The sequence below is a fragment of the Gymnoscopelus braueri genome (assembly GCF_963280865.1).
Source record: "Gymnoscopelus braueri genome assembly, chromosome: 6".
In the NCBI taxonomy this organism is placed as follows: Eukaryota; Metazoa; Chordata; class Actinopteri; order Myctophiformes; family Myctophidae; genus Gymnoscopelus; species Gymnoscopelus braueri.
In genome coordinates, this window is record NC_137607.1 from 48,337,828 (window position 1) to 48,355,396 (window position 17,569).

At 42.6% G+C, this 17,569-nt stretch overlaps 1 protein-coding gene across 1 annotated transcript in view; it reads right to left on the reverse strand.

Moving 5' to 3' along the window:
* LOC308086986 (contactin-associated protein-like 4) overlaps nt 1-17,569 on the reverse strand; it is a gene marked incomplete at its 3' end in the record, with an annotated part of 149,545 nt that overhangs the window by 58,611 nt on the left and 73,365 nt on the right. The window contains exons 11-16 of the mRNA XM_080430626.1: nt 16,395-16,566; nt 9,528-9,634; nt 8,364-8,483; nt 7,454-7,654; nt 5,438-5,600; nt 838-965 (exon numbers count right to left, since the gene is read on the reverse strand). Coding sequence (XP_080286752.1) covers nt 838-965; nt 5,438-5,600; nt 7,454-7,654; nt 8,364-8,483; nt 9,528-9,634; nt 16,395-16,566 — 891 coding nt within the window. The remainder of the gene's footprint in view (nt 1-837; nt 966-5,437; nt 5,601-7,453; nt 7,655-8,363; nt 8,484-9,527; nt 9,635-16,394; nt 16,567-17,569) is intronic.

The window sequence follows — 17,569 nt, forward strand, 5'->3', positions numbered from 1 at the left end:
GGAGCAGGAAGTCACAAAATGCTCTTTTGTATTGTTTATTTAAGCAAGGATACATAAGAGGGAGTGCCAGAATGTGAGATATGGGCACACCAGCGCAAATATCACATGGTATAGCATGACCTCAAGTGTATTGTTACTAGAATTGTACCACAGATTATTGATGTTTATGATTATAAAGCAAAGAAAACGTATTTTGAGGCCAACGGCTGGCAGTGACTGTTTCTAGGTTACAGGTAAGGTAAATAAGGTGGATATCGGCACTCATTAGAATGTCTCACAAATTATGCGAGGTCAGGAACAAGCTGTGGCCAGCTACACAGTGCAATAATGATTGCCTTTACAAATGGAGCAATCTGGTCCATATCACAATGTGAGGTATTATGGTTCCCTGGATACAAGCACCAATCAGAAAAAAAATGTTATTTCAAATTCAAGAGCAGGCCATCTTCCATCAAATTGCTTCTTTTGCAAGGTAATTGCAGTGTGCTTCCTGTACACAGTTTAGTAGAAGAAATGTGGAAGGGGGAGGGGGATTCCCGCACACTGTCTTCACTTACAAAAAAATTATTGGTAAAGAACGTAAAATCCCAACAATTTGATTTCCTTTGTCCTTTGTGATTCTCTGTGCGAGGAGGCCACATGTGTCGGTCTCAAGCTCAATTCAGGAGAATTGCCAGCCTATTATTACTATAAAGTATAATGTTCTCAGTTGAATGAATGCCAGTACAATGCAATGGTACTAAAAGAGGGCAAGAGCAGTTGACACTATACCGGAATAAACATTGACATGATGTCAGTATCAAGTTTATATACAGGACAAGTTGAATTAGGACTTACTGTCCCCATGGCAGCGGAGCGGCCCCACCCTGTAGGCAGCCTCTGATTCTGGTCTGTGGATGTCCCCCAGCACCAGAGACCAGACTGGGAGACTCTCCTTATGGGTTAGCAGACCCCGGTCATTAGTCCTGAAGGAAGGGATGGGAATGATGAGTTTTAAATGACAGATACAAACATTTTAATGTAACTGATTGTGATGATTATACTGCTATACAGTTCTACCCACTACTGTCAGCCTTGTTGGCCATCTAAAACTTCTTCCAGGACTGTATACGGTATATGGTGCATATATACAGTACAGTAGCACCATCTGATTAAATTTTGATGGGCAGCAGAAGCTCTAGTGTGTAGAAATAGCACAGTTTGGACAGGGGAGATGACAGCAGGAAAGGGGTTTGCCTGTGGAGTCAGCACTGAAATTGGCCACAACCCAGTGAATGTGTCTAATGCATGCTTAACACATTGACTGCCAGAGTTTATTCATAATGTACTCACCCCTGTGCCAGCGATTTGCGTGTTTTTATATTTTTGTAATTTGTATTTCATTCAAATAAATCGTCTGACTGCAGTTTTAAACACATACGACAGATCTACCAGCAGAGAGCAGCAAATAAGACACCTTGATCACTCGCTGACTCGCTCCCCCCCCCCCCCCCCCCCCAAACAGGCTCAAACAGTCAATACGTCATAACCGGATGTGACGTTTTCAACAATCTTTGATCGGGCTTAAGTACGATGTGATACACGACGACGATGACTGTTCGTCACCCAGACTTAAGAAAATAGAAGTGGAGCTCTCCGTTCGTTTTTTATACCGTGTGAAAAAACGTGTTTTGGCCTAAAGAGCGCATTTTTCAAGCTAAAACCGGAAACCGGAAACGGAAATCGCTGAAATTGCTTCCGGGTGAAGCGGAGGTGAGTGGAAAACGAAACTGATCTCAGAATGTAAATAAAACAGCGTGATCGTCTATTAACCAAATTAAACATTAGGACGCAGATCTGCGTTCTAGATTATTCTGGCAGCCCACGGTTTTATTTAATAGGAAGCAGATCTGCGTCCATGGCAGCTTATGTGTTAAATATTGTAGCATCCCGTGGGTGTGCCAATGCAGCCGTTCTCAAACATTTCATGTCAAGGACCCCCACATTGATATGAATTTGGCCGTGGACCGTTGTTTGAAAATATTTTGTGCCAGGGACCCCCATAAAAGGACTTTTGTCAAAAATAGTCAATCTACAATGTCATAACGCCAACCCTGGGGGTTACTGGACCCCACGTTGACAACCAGTGTGCTAATGTGTGACTTCCCAGCATGCCTTAGTGCACACACACACACACACACATATTGTTTATTGTGTTATTCATTATTTTATTAGATATTTGTTACAGGTGTGGTTATCAGGTATGGTTATCGTGATTGTTGTTTTAGGTTCTATAACTTATTACCACCGGGTGACGGTAGTGGCATATACCGCATATACCGTGGCATATACCTTCTCTCTGGTGCGATGGCACCAGCGTGCCCCGAGGTCACTGACAAGAGCAGCTGGAAGAGGCCGATAACATCACTATACCCGGTCAGACGATCCGCCCGGAGGAATAGCTAACTGTGCGGTGCGGTGCCACCCTCATGACCGCGCTAATGAAGAAATTAGGCCCATCGACCAACCAGAAGAAGAAAGGAGAGCCCAAGAAGAATTAGTCCTGCAGGCTTCTATTCTCGGACTCTGCCTTGACCATCTCCGGGAGCACATGCACAGAACGAGCAGAACCGACTCTACATTCCGCCAACTGGAGTAGACAGTTTGGCACAGAGAGGGAACTGCAGTCCAATCCGACTTCCCCTCCCTCTGAGCACAGGATCGGTCAGATAGGCCAAGCTGAAGGACTAGACATAGACTGTGACCTCAATGGCGTTTCGGTGCCAAGCCCTCATTGACATGAGAGCTTCTCTCTCCCTGGTCCGACCAGGGAATCAGGTCAACACCCATGACTCCCTGTCCTCAGGTTGGTCACCGATGACAAAACCAATTTGAGTTGTGACCAAGGAGCGGGCCCCGATGAGAGGAAACATGTCTACCTAATCGACCCTCCAGATAGCTGTGGCCAATAAGAGCTTGCACAACGTGTTCTGGCTGACTTACATCCAAGATGCGTGCATCATCGGTTTGGACCAACTTGATTGTTGGGGGAGCCACAGTGGATGTACCCAAGGACTGATTCTTATCTGGGCTCAGAGACAACAGCCCTCCAGCATCACCAAGGGGGAAGAGCTAACTGTGCCGACATTTAGCCTCAGGCACAATGTATCATTGCTATCATTCACATCAGCAGATGGCAAGACCACCACTACATCAGCCCCTAAGAGTACCCCATTCGTTCTGGTGAAGAAAAGGACAGCAGCAGGCAGCTCTGTGTGGATTATCGGCAGCTGAACGCGGTGACCCACAAGGACTCATACCTGCTGTCCCGCAATTACGATGTGATCGAACACATCATGGGCTCCCATTGACTCAGTTCGCTGGACCTCCATAGTATCCCCCGAAGGCTTGGCCCAAGAACACCTTTCCCAAGAACTGTGGCAGTTTAAAATCATGCACTTTGGTCTCTGCAACACCCCCACCACCTGCGAACGGCTGATAGAGAGGGTTCTGAACCACTGTATGGCCTACAGCACCTCGACAGCATCCTCGCCCTGGCAGGGGATTTCTAGGGGGCAGTCTGCAGAATCATTCCAAGGCAGTGATAACACTCCAACATTATGGCTTAGGACACATATGCTCCATAAGGTGTCTAACAGGAAGGTGAGTCACTTCTGACTGATGAACTAGTAATGATTGGCTGCCCCTGAAATAGTTGCTTAGTATCTTGATTGCTTGAACTGCAAATTAGGATTTCTGATTGGAAGGCTGATGTGCCTACAAGTCAAATATAGGGGGGAAAGTGTCCCTGGCCTGTGCACATTTCTTAGTGATATTAATGACTGTATACACAGTATTGTTTTGCATTTTATCCATATGCCAAACATGCTTTCCTGATCTTTGCAATTTTGTCCTGTGTGTATTTAAAGGATATGTTTGGTGGTTTTAAACGTACATATAATTACAAAAGAAATTGGACCTGTGGCAGATAGCTCCAGTCAGAGTCAGTTGTCAGTTGAAACAGTGAGCTCCCATTTACAGTGTCTTGCTGCTAACCAGCATTCCAAACAAACTGGGTATGTAAAAATAGCTTTATAAAAGCTATTTGTACTTTATGCTCCCCAGGGAGGTTAAGAGTAAATGGAGACGTGGCAAAGTACAATTAAACTTAGCTGTAATTGCATGAATGTCATCACACATACTTTTACTAATCAGGAAATCCCAGAACAAATTTTCTTTGCTGTACCATATGGACTGTAGTAGTGGTGTGATCTTGTTTTGCGTACAGTCAGGTCAGATTCTAAACATGGAGCCCTGTAGAGTATGGGGTATAAGTTGGTCACCATAATGCTTTCACAGACTGACTTATTTTTTAATCTATTGTAGCATCACGGGGTGTGCATTTGATAGGAGAGGAACTTCCCAGCAGGCTGCAGGGTTCACACATTTAGTGTTCTATTGAGTTATTGAGTTGTTATCTGCCTTGGGGGAATGTGTTGAGGGGATTAATATGTAATTTTATGTGTTATATTAAATTGTCTTGTATTAGTCCAGGTGGCTCAGCCAGTAAAACGCTCGCCTTAAGATCCTAGGTTCGACCCCAGGCACAGCCAACTCAGCACCACAGCTTGGGTAACTAAGACGTGATAAGTACTGGGAGCTGACGTTAGGTGTGACACACCACCTTCCATTAGTCATTACACTATTTTGACACAGGTGGATTGGAATGCAGGAAAGAGGCTAGAAAGCTCACCAGCTGAATCTGGAGTCCATATTAAATCAGGTCCAGGTACAGTATATGTATGAGGTAAATTACAGCCAAACGTACCTCATCATCTGACTCTCCAAATCCTCTTTTGCTGTAGATGTCAAAGTTGGTTTATGATCGTACTTGACACAAGCACTGCAATGGCAATGGATCGGTTAGGAGGTAACGACAAGCCCCCAGGACCGGGGAACATTTTGAGGCGCAGCCTTCCGTGCCGTGGCCAAATCTTATGTTGCAAGTTTGGGCCGGTTGGGGCCCACTACATGAACGAGCGAAAAGGGTTTCAACCAAATGGGCTCGAGTCATGGGCTTGTGCATGCCGCACGGGCGTATATTTGTGGTGTAGACACATAAAGGACATTACTGCCCATGCGAATGGGCCACATAATCTCATCAAACCAGAGGGCCCAAACCTGGAAAGAGGGGAGTATGCGCTGGGTGAGCAACTTAATTGAAATGAATGGGCGGGTCCCTCCTCTAGATAATATATACTGTAACTCTATGGGTGACTTGGACAATATGTGAGAACTGAAGTAGGAACAGATACAGGAACAGCAAAGGCACATGTCTACATGTCTACATGCATAATACTGTATGCATTAGTGAGTATTAAAAGCATAATCATAAATAATTATAAACAAATAAAAAATCAATCCATGATACACAATACACGATAATAAGGATCCGTACCAGTGCTCGTGGTCAGCATCACAGTTGCAGTCGTGTCTGTCGTCCAGACAGTTGTGTTGCAGGGCACATGCACACTGCTGGCTGCCTGGTAACGCCCCGGCCCAATACGTCTGGACCTGCCCTCCGCCTGGACCTCCCACCCACCAGCTGAATGGAGAGCCCTCTGAGAGCCACACACACACACACACACACACACACACACACACACACACACACACACACACACACACACACACACACACACACACACACACACACACACACACACACACATGAAATATTTATTTATGTCCACATAAACAGTACAAGAATACAAAGGACATAAACACTGCCAGTGCAGTCAGATAATGGGAAAACAGCCAGTTACGAAGTGCATATAAGGCATAACATTGTTACATACAATAATGTAAAAACACAGCAGACAACAATCATGGGTAAAGGAAACAACGCCTCCTTCAAATTGAGCGGCTTCCTATAATAGCTGATATTGAGCAGTACCTTGCTAATTGTTTAGCCCTCCTTTTGGAGAGGCCGGCCATTTGAAGGCCCCTCTCACACACACACACACACACGCACACGCCATTAGCAAAAGTTGTAGAGATTCAAATACATCACATGCAGCAAGGTTACTGCTATATCAAATTGTGAGGGGCTGAGGGGAATGATTGAAGGTTGCTACATTCCAGCTTGTTAGCTCAATGTACAGCTCCACACACACTGTCTCCCGGTGAGCTTGTTAGCTCAGACTTCTCAAGAACTATGCACACAACTACCCACAGTTGATGTGTGGCAGCTATGGAATAAAGAGCTTTTTGGGAGACATGCACCTCACCACCACAGAAGGACAGCTGGGAGGGAGCACACTTTGAAAGCAGTGACTTTTGTTTTAACTAGTAAGCCGGATCGTGGCCTAGTTAGGGACTGGCCTTGGCCAGGCAGTAGTTCCATTGGGATCCAGTATTATTTTGCATCAGCAAGATTTGTTTTGTTTTTGTTTTGTTCTCAATATAAAAAGGCCCTGGCTATAGTCAGTGGGGGACAGCAGCTCCTGCCTGACTTGAGTTTGAGCTTTGTGCAACCACATCCATCCTTCCACTGACCTCTTCCTTTTGCCTTTGTTACACTAGTACTGTCGACTGAACAAGATGTTTCCCAGCTGCAGCATTTTAGCTGACAAAGAGACCCGCGGTAGAAAAGAGACACGTTTCACAACAATAACAGAGTAAGAAGACTGTGTCACAAGATAAGTGACAGCTCATTGGGAAGGTCTGCTGTGGTCAGCACTTAGAACACAGGACTTTCTCTCCTCTTTTCTTCCCTTCTTCCATCGAACTCCTGGGCTGGCCTGTCAGGATTTCAACACAAACCATGTATTGTAGGCTGTCTCATTGCTCTTCACTTGACCTGTTTCAGCCTGGAGGACCAGGTTCTGCACTGTAGCCCTGTTGTTTCTTTGTTGAAATCAGATGAAGAGAAGAAAGCAGAGGAGAGAAGCTGGGAGTGACGCACTTGGGGTAATGGGGTACACCTGTCCTGGAGTTAACCACATGAACCCAATTCTGGTGCACAGGGGAACACTCAGCAGAAATTGGCAAACATTCTAGAACTAGATTGGTTATTTTTGTCAAGGAGATTTGGTGAAGAGGGAAAAAAGGAGGGGGCCAAGTACACACACCTGGGGGACTTGAGGTCAGGGTTTAAACGGTTAATCAAGATGTGTATTGTGTCCTCTCTTTTGTACGGTACAGTCCATGAGACAAGGGGTCAAGGTGAGAACCATTTACTCAAACCCTGTTATACAACCAGGCACGGCTGGTGTCCTATTTTCAGTGTTTGTTCAGTTGAACTGTTATTCTGCAAATAAATAAAGTAATTCCTGTTTGGACTGTAAACCAATAAGCCTGCATCCCTCCCTCTGGAGACAACAACAAAGAATGGAACAAAGAGTTTGTTAGAGCTAAGTTGGTAAAGTTTGCAGTAGAGAGTAGAATAACAAGCTTCATCAATGTGTCTTACCTGGTGTGTTGAGGAGGCGGGACTTTCTGCAGTGGTAGGACAGTTCCTGTTCACAGTGCTCTGATTGGCTGATGATGGCTGCAAGCTGCTCTTCCTCAGACGAGTAGTCAAAGTGGGCTGCATGCTGATTTCTCCCGGGGAACGCTCGTATTCTCGTCAGCTCCGTGTTGTTATGCTGGATCACCATCCATGTCTTTTCATCTGGTGAGGGTAATGTCAGAGAGAGACATTACTGAATGCGAGTCAGAACATGGGAAACAAATGATAATCATTATTCCCAATTATGCAAATGTTAACGATGCCAAATGATGAGGGGAAACAGGGGGCTTTCAGGGAGCTTCCAGATTCAGGATTCTGACAAATTATCTCAGACTTCTGCTGACAATGAGGGGTATGAGCCTTTCTTGGTCCGGTCAAATGAGAAATCTGTTTTTGGAACAGATTTAATAATAGTCTGCCCCCCTGTCCCCCGAATCAAAGTCACTGAGTCACTGAATGTGACTGTGTGAACATGTAATTTCTACAGGGTGGTGTGGTGGTGGCTGTGTGTGTGGGTGAGTGCGTGCACACACACGTGCACGCTAGGGCATTCACAAATAGTGATTTTTAGCATTCGAATTATTCGACCTGTAAGTATTCGAATATTCGATTAATCGATTTAATTTTTTTTTTGTAATGGCATTGACGACTCCACTCAAGGAATGCGAGTTGACGTCACACCAGAGCTCACAGCTGCGTGTCTGCTGTAGAAAAGCCACTGAAAAAAAAAATCTTATAAAAAAAGTTTTTTAATTTTTAATTTTTATATAGAATAATCGACTTTGATGTACAGTGGTCGAATAGTGGTTTGATAGCCGAATATTCGAATATTCGATTATTCTGTTAATGCCCTAGTGCACGCGTCACTTACTTGTCATGTTGCAGTAGATAAGCTGGGGTTTGATTGGTCCACTGCCGTCCACGTCGATGTAGTAATGCCCTGACGTGTTGCCTTTATGTTTGTAGGCCTCACATGATGGCTCATATACAGCTGAGGAGACAAATTAATCAAGTTCAAGGAAATCAACAGTAACATTACAGTACACAGTATAATCCTATTTTGGGCATGTAATTATAGGCTAAATGTTTCCAAAATGTCCCAAAAACTTCTCGCATCGCAGCACCATTGAATGGCTAAGTATAAAATAGAGCTTAAGCGGTTAACTCAGAATGTATAAATATAACTAAATGGAACATTTGTACACTCTCAGAGTTACAAATGGATAAATTAACACAGAGGATATTATTGTGCACACTGTGTTTTACTAAGCATATCAGTGGTAATGATGTTCAAATGCTATCCTCGGTGGATTATCAGGCTACAAAACATCTATCCATTTCAAGTTTAAAGGGGGAAACAAATTCCTACACATGTATTTTCGACACCTTGGGCGAAGAACTTTCGCAAGACATTCCCTTGGTATGGTGTGCGGGGGGAACCTCTCTTGTGTTTTATGGATTTGACAAGAACTAGGCACCGAGTTGCCATTAAATATCTGAGTAACGATCTCACCAAAGGACTGTGTGGCTTGATTCAATACAAGCGCATAGAGTTCTTTAATTGCACTCACCCATGCTACGATTTCACTATACAATTCTCTTAATTTATCTGGGAAAAAAGCCATCATACATTGTCCTCACACTTTTTTCTTTTCTCTCTGAGTTTGCCTGTCTGCTTCTCTATGTTCTTCCTCTCTGCTCCTTCAGTCTGTCATCTGACCACCGTTTGACACGATTTCTTATCTCTGGGACCTATACTTTAAATGGACTCGTAACTATCAATCATTTAGCTGGAACCGCTGAGGGTCCTTGGACCCCACATTGGGAACCAGTGATCTATCTCACGCTCATCTGTCCCCGCATCTTGCCGTATCTCTCTCTCTCTCTCTCAGCTGAAGTCGTGAAACGGGGAAAGGGTGTGAATATTTTCTTTTAGCTAAAATGTGTGCGTGTGTGTGTGTGTGTGTGTGGTCTTTGAACTGAACCAGCTGAGCCAACAGACACCCAGGTCTTAATCTTGGCTCCAGTTGCTTACATGAGTGGCAGGTGGCTCCTCTGTAGCCACTGTTGGAACAGTTACAGTGGAAAGCACTCCATGATTGACTGCATCTGCTTCCATGCTCACAATGACTGGGCGAGCATCTGGGGAGAGAGAGAGAGAGAGAGAGAGAGAGAGAGAGAGAGAGAGAGAGAGAGAGAGAGAGACTTAGTTCACTTTGTTGTTCAAAACAAACTTTCTAAAGTGTGAAGTGTGCATTGTGCATGTGTGAAGAAGATTCTCAAGGAAGGCCTTTGGCAATGCATGAATAAAACAGCTGTGAGAGAAACTTCAACAAAACAAGACTTCCACTCTTCTCTTTCAACATTGAGAGAAGCACAGGTGTGTCCTGAAATGCGCATAGAACACATTGTTTGAAATGTTAACTTACAGAGAACCTTGTAGAAAAGAATACTGAACACAGTAAACTCATTTCAAACTGAGATTTTATATCATTTTACAGGTACCTACTTTTCTGTTATTTGTTTTACACCCTAATGCAATGCACATTTTACATGGCCTGTGGTCAAAACCCTTTCCCTTCATCTAATTTCTTTCATCCACTTAATGCTTTTGTCCATTGTCTCACTCTCACCAGGGAGAGTGAAACAATGGACAAAAACCCTAGGTAATAGCAATAGTGTCCAAACTACAATGAAGATGGCAGTGCATCCAAACCGGTGTGCCGTCTGCTTTAAATAACTTTAATGATATTGTCAAGCATTCAGTGTCCTACCCGGCACCAGACTTAAAATACTCGTAGGTTAGAGTAGGGAAACCTCAATCCACTGCAGATGTGCTGGTTATATTAACATACTCATAGAAACTGATTAAAATAATGTTTTATTCATTAAAATTAGTCCCAGAATGTAGTTTTAAAGAGGAAACACTTTACTGAAGATCTGCATGTTTATATATCTGTTGATGGATAGCTTCTATTGTGAAATGCATAATGTGAGAATGTGAAAGGGAGAGTCAGCAGTCCAAAAAACAGCTGAGCTCAGATGAGATCAACATATGCATCCTTCATATTGCTGCTTTCACTGAGAGATGGAGTGGCTCTCACAAGGATCAGAGGAATATTTGCTGCATCTATAGATGGACTTTGACTTTGACCATTGCTTGAACTATATTGTCTGCTTGAGATAGCAATCTAATCTGCTGTTGTCATCATTGCATTGTAAATCACTGTGGATGAGAGTTTCAGCTTCAGATTTAGATGTTTGATTTCTAAGAAAAAGAACAAGGCCAGAATGTAGGTCCAGTTAAAACAGACTGAGATATTTGGGGGCACAGGTGGAAGGAGTTAAAAAAGGACAGATGGAATGAGAATGAATGGAGAGAGAGAGAGAGAGAGAGAGAGAGAGAGAGAGAGAGAGAGAGAGAGAGAGAGAGAGAGAGAGAGGCAGACAGACAGACAGACAGACAAACAAATGGACTATCCCTCTGAGAGTCAGTGCCAGAAACCTATAGAATGATACAAACAAACAGAGTGTGTTATTGTATTGTAGCTTGTATCAGAGTGCTTGTTCCACTATAAATCTCTAGGGTGCCTGGCTTACAGTAAGAGGCAGGAGAGAGTTGCAAGCTTAACTCTTAACTAACACTGTCCACTGTAAATCTCTCATGAGGGCCAAGCTTAACTAACAGTTTGCTGACTCGCGGTGTGGATCATAGCGCTTGCATCCAATCTCTCCAGGTTTTATTGCTGCCTCTGGCTAAACCGACAGCGTATGCCATTGCTTGTGGGCTACACCATTACTGGGAAAGCTATACTGTATACTGCAATGTCCTCTGAAACCTTCACATTCAGCGCAAGAGAGAGACAAAGAAAGGAGAGATAGAGAGAGAGAGAAAAAATAGGTAAAAACTGAAAGATAAATACAAGGAGACAAAGAAATACAATAGACAGAGGTGGCGACAGAATGGGGGTAAAGGTATGTATTTTTGTCCTTTATGTATTTTTATCCTTTATGTCTGCTTTGCACCCACTCCTAGACACGCACACATAAGCACGCACACACGCTTGCACGCACGGACAGAAAATACATTTCAAATAACGATGGCAGCATGAAGGACAACCCGTGTGTGTGTGTGTGTGTGTGTGTGTGTGTGTGTGTGTGTGTGTGTGTGTGTGTGTGTGTGTGTGTGTGTGTGTGTGTGTGTGTGTGTGTGTGTGTGTGTGTGTGTGTGTGTGTGTGTGTGTGTGCGTGCGTGCGTGCGTGCGTGCGTGCATGCATAATAATGCAAACTTATCAGACTGACCCGAGATTAAAGGAAACCTTGGATAATCTTCCTCTTCCTCATCTTCCTCTCTCTCTATAGATGTACATGTGTGCATGTGTCTATGACTGTTCTTTTTCTTCCATGGTGTATTTTTAAGTTAAAGGGATACTTCACTTTCGGGCCGGGGACACATTTAAAAAAAATATTAAAAATAAATGAAAAAAGTTATGGAAAATTCATGGCCCCCTCACACATTATTAGGACACTCTAATGCGTGAGAGGGCCATGAATTTTCCATAACTTTTTTCATTTATTTTTAATATTTTTTTTAAATGTGTCCCCGGCCCTAAAGTGAAGTATCCCTTTAAGGTCTGCCTGAAAGGTGACACAAGGCAGGTCCTTTCCTACTAATAACACAGAGCGAAGAGCCAAGCCTCATTAGTCTCACTTCAAAACACACACGACTCACAGACACACTGTAAAATCCTCCATGTGAATTTAGCTCTGAGAGCAACCCAAAGACTCTTAGAACAGAGGGTTTCTTTTACATTTTCAGAGTTAAATTAACACTGTACTGTACAGAAGGCAGACAGAAAGTGGGCACACACACACACACACACACACACACACACACACACACACACACACACACACACACACACACACACACACACACACACACACACACACACACACACACACACACACACACCTGACCTAACCACACGGTAAAGGCGGTTACACACCGGCGAATATGCGAATATACGCAAAATTCGGACTCGTTCCGAATAATTAAAAGATGCTTTTTCGCTTCGCTTTTTCGCGCCATGTACGCTTGCATTGACTTTATAAGGTTTTAAAAAAAACGTATTATTCGCATGAAAAAATCGCCCCGGTGTGTAAGGACCTTCACTGATCTCAACAGTAAAACACCTGATCCCTAACCATAATGAAACTGCAGTGACATAACATAGGGGACATACATTTTGTCTCCAGTTAAACATGCGTCCCCAATCGACTGGTTTGATGTCCAAAATGTGCAACACAATATGGGCTATGTCGGGTCCACACACAAAACATTCTGAATACCTGTTGTCAGCCATGCTATCAGCCTCAGAAGGGTTTTGATTTTGTCTACTAAAACTATGGCGAAAAATGTTCGTCGACTACCTTTTTTCACTGACGAAAACTAAATAAAAACTAAATAAAGACTATAAGCTATGATGACTAAAACTAAGACTAAATATATTGACAATTTCGTCAACAAATAAAAACTAGACTAAAATGTTATGGAGGGAGTGGGACTAGTGGAGAAGAGATCCAGTACAACTAAAAGACAAGTCATTTTATGTTTGTTTGCGCTCGGGTGTTGCGCTCTGAAAACAGATCTACAAGCATGTAACCAAGTGTAAAATCAGCAATTGCGACACCATCAAGGCACCGCCAAAATACATTTTAGTCGACTAAATCAACTGTAGATTTGGTCGACAAAAATCGTATGATATTTAGTCGACAAAAACTAGACTAACAGTAAATAATTTCAGATGACTAAAATATGACTAAAACTAAATGGAATTTGATTCAAAAGACTGACTAAAACGGAATCAAAATTTGCAACACACATTTTTCAGCACCCTGGACAGCAACCAAGCCATGCTATCAGCCTGAGGAGATTTCAGCACTGTGGACAGCAACCATTCATTCTGCCTACACATTTATCTCCGACCGAGACTGTACAAATATAACACATTTCACTGCGTGGTACAGACTCCAGCATACCTTTCAACCCGTGGGACTTTCTCAGGATTGAGGTGTGTTTTAGTGATCATGTTTTATCATCACCCTCCCACCAAAAAAGAAAAAGCCAATTGGCTTTATGTCTTAATGCGTGTTGGAGGCTGGCTGTAAGCGATCCACTGTCAAGTGGATATAAGCTGAGAGTACTTGCAAACTAAAGCTTGCATGGAATGCTCGTAGCAACTGAGCAGCCGGTATTCACTGGAAAGCCCTTGACTCACATTAGCTCTGCTGTCCACAAGCAGCCACTGGTGGGGTTTATGATCTCAAGTGTGCCTCTTATTAGCAGGCTTTTCACAGCACAACACACACACACACATCTTCAGGGAGGGCTCTCGCATCTTTTCCATTCCATGTGGCAAAGCAGAGATGTACTGTAGCCTCAGCACAGAGGAGAGATGATCTGTTTTACACGAGGAACCTGTTATCTATACATAACACTGAAACGACACCGTTAAAACACATTGACTCAAAGTGTGTAGGGTCCAGTTAAGGATCCATTTGGTTACATTTATAACATTTCTTTAGTTACAAATGGATAACTTAACACTGGATTTTACTGTGTATTGTATGTGTGTGGAAATGTGAACTAGTAAGAATCGGTGACCCTGCAAAAAAGTCACCTTTAGTCTGGCATATTGTGCAGTTTGATTTCTACCATTATGTTTTACTAAATTATTTTCATCAAAATATCAGCTGGTACCAGGCGGACACAGCACTTTACACTCACCACATTCTCCTTACGAACCCTTATTTTCATTTACTACTGTGACTGTGCCCACAGACTAGTCCGTCTACCTGCCTGTCTAAATGCACTCAGGTGCTGAAAACAGCAATTAAAAGCCCTGACACTGCACAGAGCGCATATTGTCGCTGTCGGGAGGAAACCTTGTATGTCCAAAACTGTTACTTCTCAGAAAAGGGAAAATAAAGAACCTGCGTTCCAATGTAGTTATTATTTAGTAAAGCTATTTTTTCCCCACATTTCATTGGTTCAATATTTATAAAATCCACAAACACACAACCACTTTCCCTTTCACTTAAGAAAATAAAACAAAAATAGCAAAGAACTTCAGATCTACAAACTCGAAACGCGTCGCATTGTGAGCTTGTAGTATTGTATTTCCTCTTCTTTTATGCAACGTATACGGCAAAGTAGCGCATTCACATTGGGAAAAAAAACATAAAAGTGAAATATGGAGATACAAGGTTTATGCCCGACAGAAAATGCAACACAGCACAGATGTAATGACTTTCTCTGAAATGAGAGCCATGAAATTAATGACTTTAGATTAATCATTTACTGTAATGTTATGTTACAGTGACCATGTTAAGGCAACATACAAAGAAATATGAAGAAACTGACAAGACAGTGATGACAGATCCCAATGTGACTCAAGGTAATTTCCAACCAAATGGAAGCGACGTGAATTACTTATGACATGTTACACAGTTGGATCACTGGTAATGGATTGTAGTTTGTTATTGCTCAAGTGTCATGTTGTTTTGGATGCTGTATTTGCTTCACTAATTAATTATTTGTATTCATTTCCTCCCACAGAACATAACAGACAAAGTAAAACATGAAATAAAGTGAATTGAACTGTTTGACATTCTCCCATAGATCCACACAACAAAGTGCACAATTGTGTAAATAAAGATCAATCCAAATTATATAATTTGTAAGTGTATATCACATGCTCAAATGTTTATATTTAGGGTATAATTTAAGGAAAAAGGACAGAGGAATACAGATGGTGATGGCTACATATTATTCATAAAAAATAAAGACAGTGTTGAAATACAAACCTAGAGTTTTTAACTGAAACATGCAACTACTAATAATAAAAACTGCTGAATGAACTGTTTTATCGGCTTTGATCCAGCCTGGTCGCCAGAGAAAACGTTACTGTATGTTTCTGCAAAGCACAAAAAGCACTGAAACTGGGGGCGCTGTCAGCGGCGCTGTCAGCGGCGCTGTCAGACATAGGATAGGCTCCTGTCCTCTGAATTACTTTCTGTTTAAAAGAGACTGAGGTGCTCTTATTTTTAAATGGGGGGGCACCAGGAAAAATATTGCCTACGGCGCCAAATTGCCTAGGGCCGCCCTGCGTGTGCGTGTGTGTGTGTGTGTGTGTGTGTGTGTGTGCGTGCGTGTGTGTGTTCCTTCCTGTCCTGTCACTCGTTCACCTGGATCCTGCACACCTGCCAGCAATCAGCTTCTCACCTCCCTCAGCCAACACACCTGTCATCCATCACCTCTCCAGCACATAAACCCCAGCTCTTCACCCACTCATCATCAGATCGTTGTTTCGGCTCCAGTGGTAGTGACACGCTTCAGACCTCCTGAGTTTACTGATTAGTAAAGCTTGTACTAATGGCCTTTCCTTTGCTCGTCTGGCTGCCTGCCTGCTCGCTTGCCTGCCAGTGCCTGCCATTCACCATCGCTCCTCAACTCCCAGCCATCCTCTGCAAATAAACCTTCTTAAACCTCACCTTATCTCCTGCCTGTGTTGTGCGTTAGAGTTTCCTCTGAACTCCATAACAAGCATTTGTTGAAATATTAAATAACATACTGTATAATATTCTTAGCAGCTGTGGACAAGCAAACAGCATACATAGATACGAATAAGGTACATACGTTAATATTTAAGATCACAAGGACAACTGAATGAAATAATTGAAAAAATATTTACTGTCTCATTGAGTGTGCCTCTGTTGGGAGGCATGTTTTATTTTTGTGTTCTTATTAAGAAATATTGACAAAGAATTGTGTAATGTAAATAAAGGAAACAAAACTTGTGTTCAGCCTTAGGTAATCAGGTGTGGGTTGGGACTGACCTGTCAATGATGCCACACATGTCAATCTGCAGATGGCTGTAATTTCCCAGTAGCCTTTGCTGCACCATGATCAAATCCACAGGTTTGCCATTCAGAGTCAGGAACCGCATGCAGCCCTGGAAGACGTTAAAAGGGTTCCTACACTCTGGACTGCTATTCTCAGCAGGACACCCTAAATAAAAGAATGTATGACAGTGAACCAATAAAACGGCATGGAGGAAAACACAAGCAGCGTATACTGTAATTATGCTGTTAGTTCTGTTTATACCTTCTAATACAGTATCCATACCAATGTGATCTCAGGGTGAAATCATAGAATTTTATGCACCATTCTCACTGTAAAGTTAATACTGTATGTAAGGGGCATAAATAATGGCCATGTTCCTCTATTGAGTCATGCTACTGTATGTCGTGTTATCAAATTATGATATGATTTTTTCCCCCCAGCATAGTAGTGAAATTATCTTTTAGGATATAATTAAACAACTCCAAAATGATACATACAGTACACATTTTGAGGTAGGCATTTCCATTTCAATTTGATATAAAGTTATGAGTAGAACACTATTGAATACTACTCTGGATGCCTGTTACTGAATATTTCAGGTGAGTGTTGTCATGAAATAGATATTTCATAACTACAATTACACAGATTTTGTAGACAGTAGTATGCAGTTGTAGGTTCCAGTGTAACCTATTGGAATTTAAAACAGGGGTCAACACCTCTTGGGTATATTCATACTGTGTCACGTCAATAAGAGCGGCTTCATAAATTTACCGTGTCAGTGATTTCCATGATGGTATCGCATTACCCTCGCCCTGTTCTGAGCTGCAGCACAGAAAATAACATTCTTATGCTGATTGAGTGTTACAGTACATATTTAACCGATTGAAGGTGTGACAGAGGCTCAGCCAGCCAGTGTTATTTTCTAAAATGTGGTACTCAACCTGGCATACCTATTTTGGCTACTGTATGTCATTATAGACGACAAGGTTTAAAAATAGCGAAAATACCCGATCTACAAGCTGTAGATTGGCTATTTCCGCTATTAGTCATGCAACAAAGTACATAGCGCTTAAGTGGTCAAAGGAAGTGGAGGTAAACTTCCTAATGGTCATGCTAAACCTGTTGGTCAGTTAATAACAACATTGTGGTGTACCATAGGGCTTCAAGA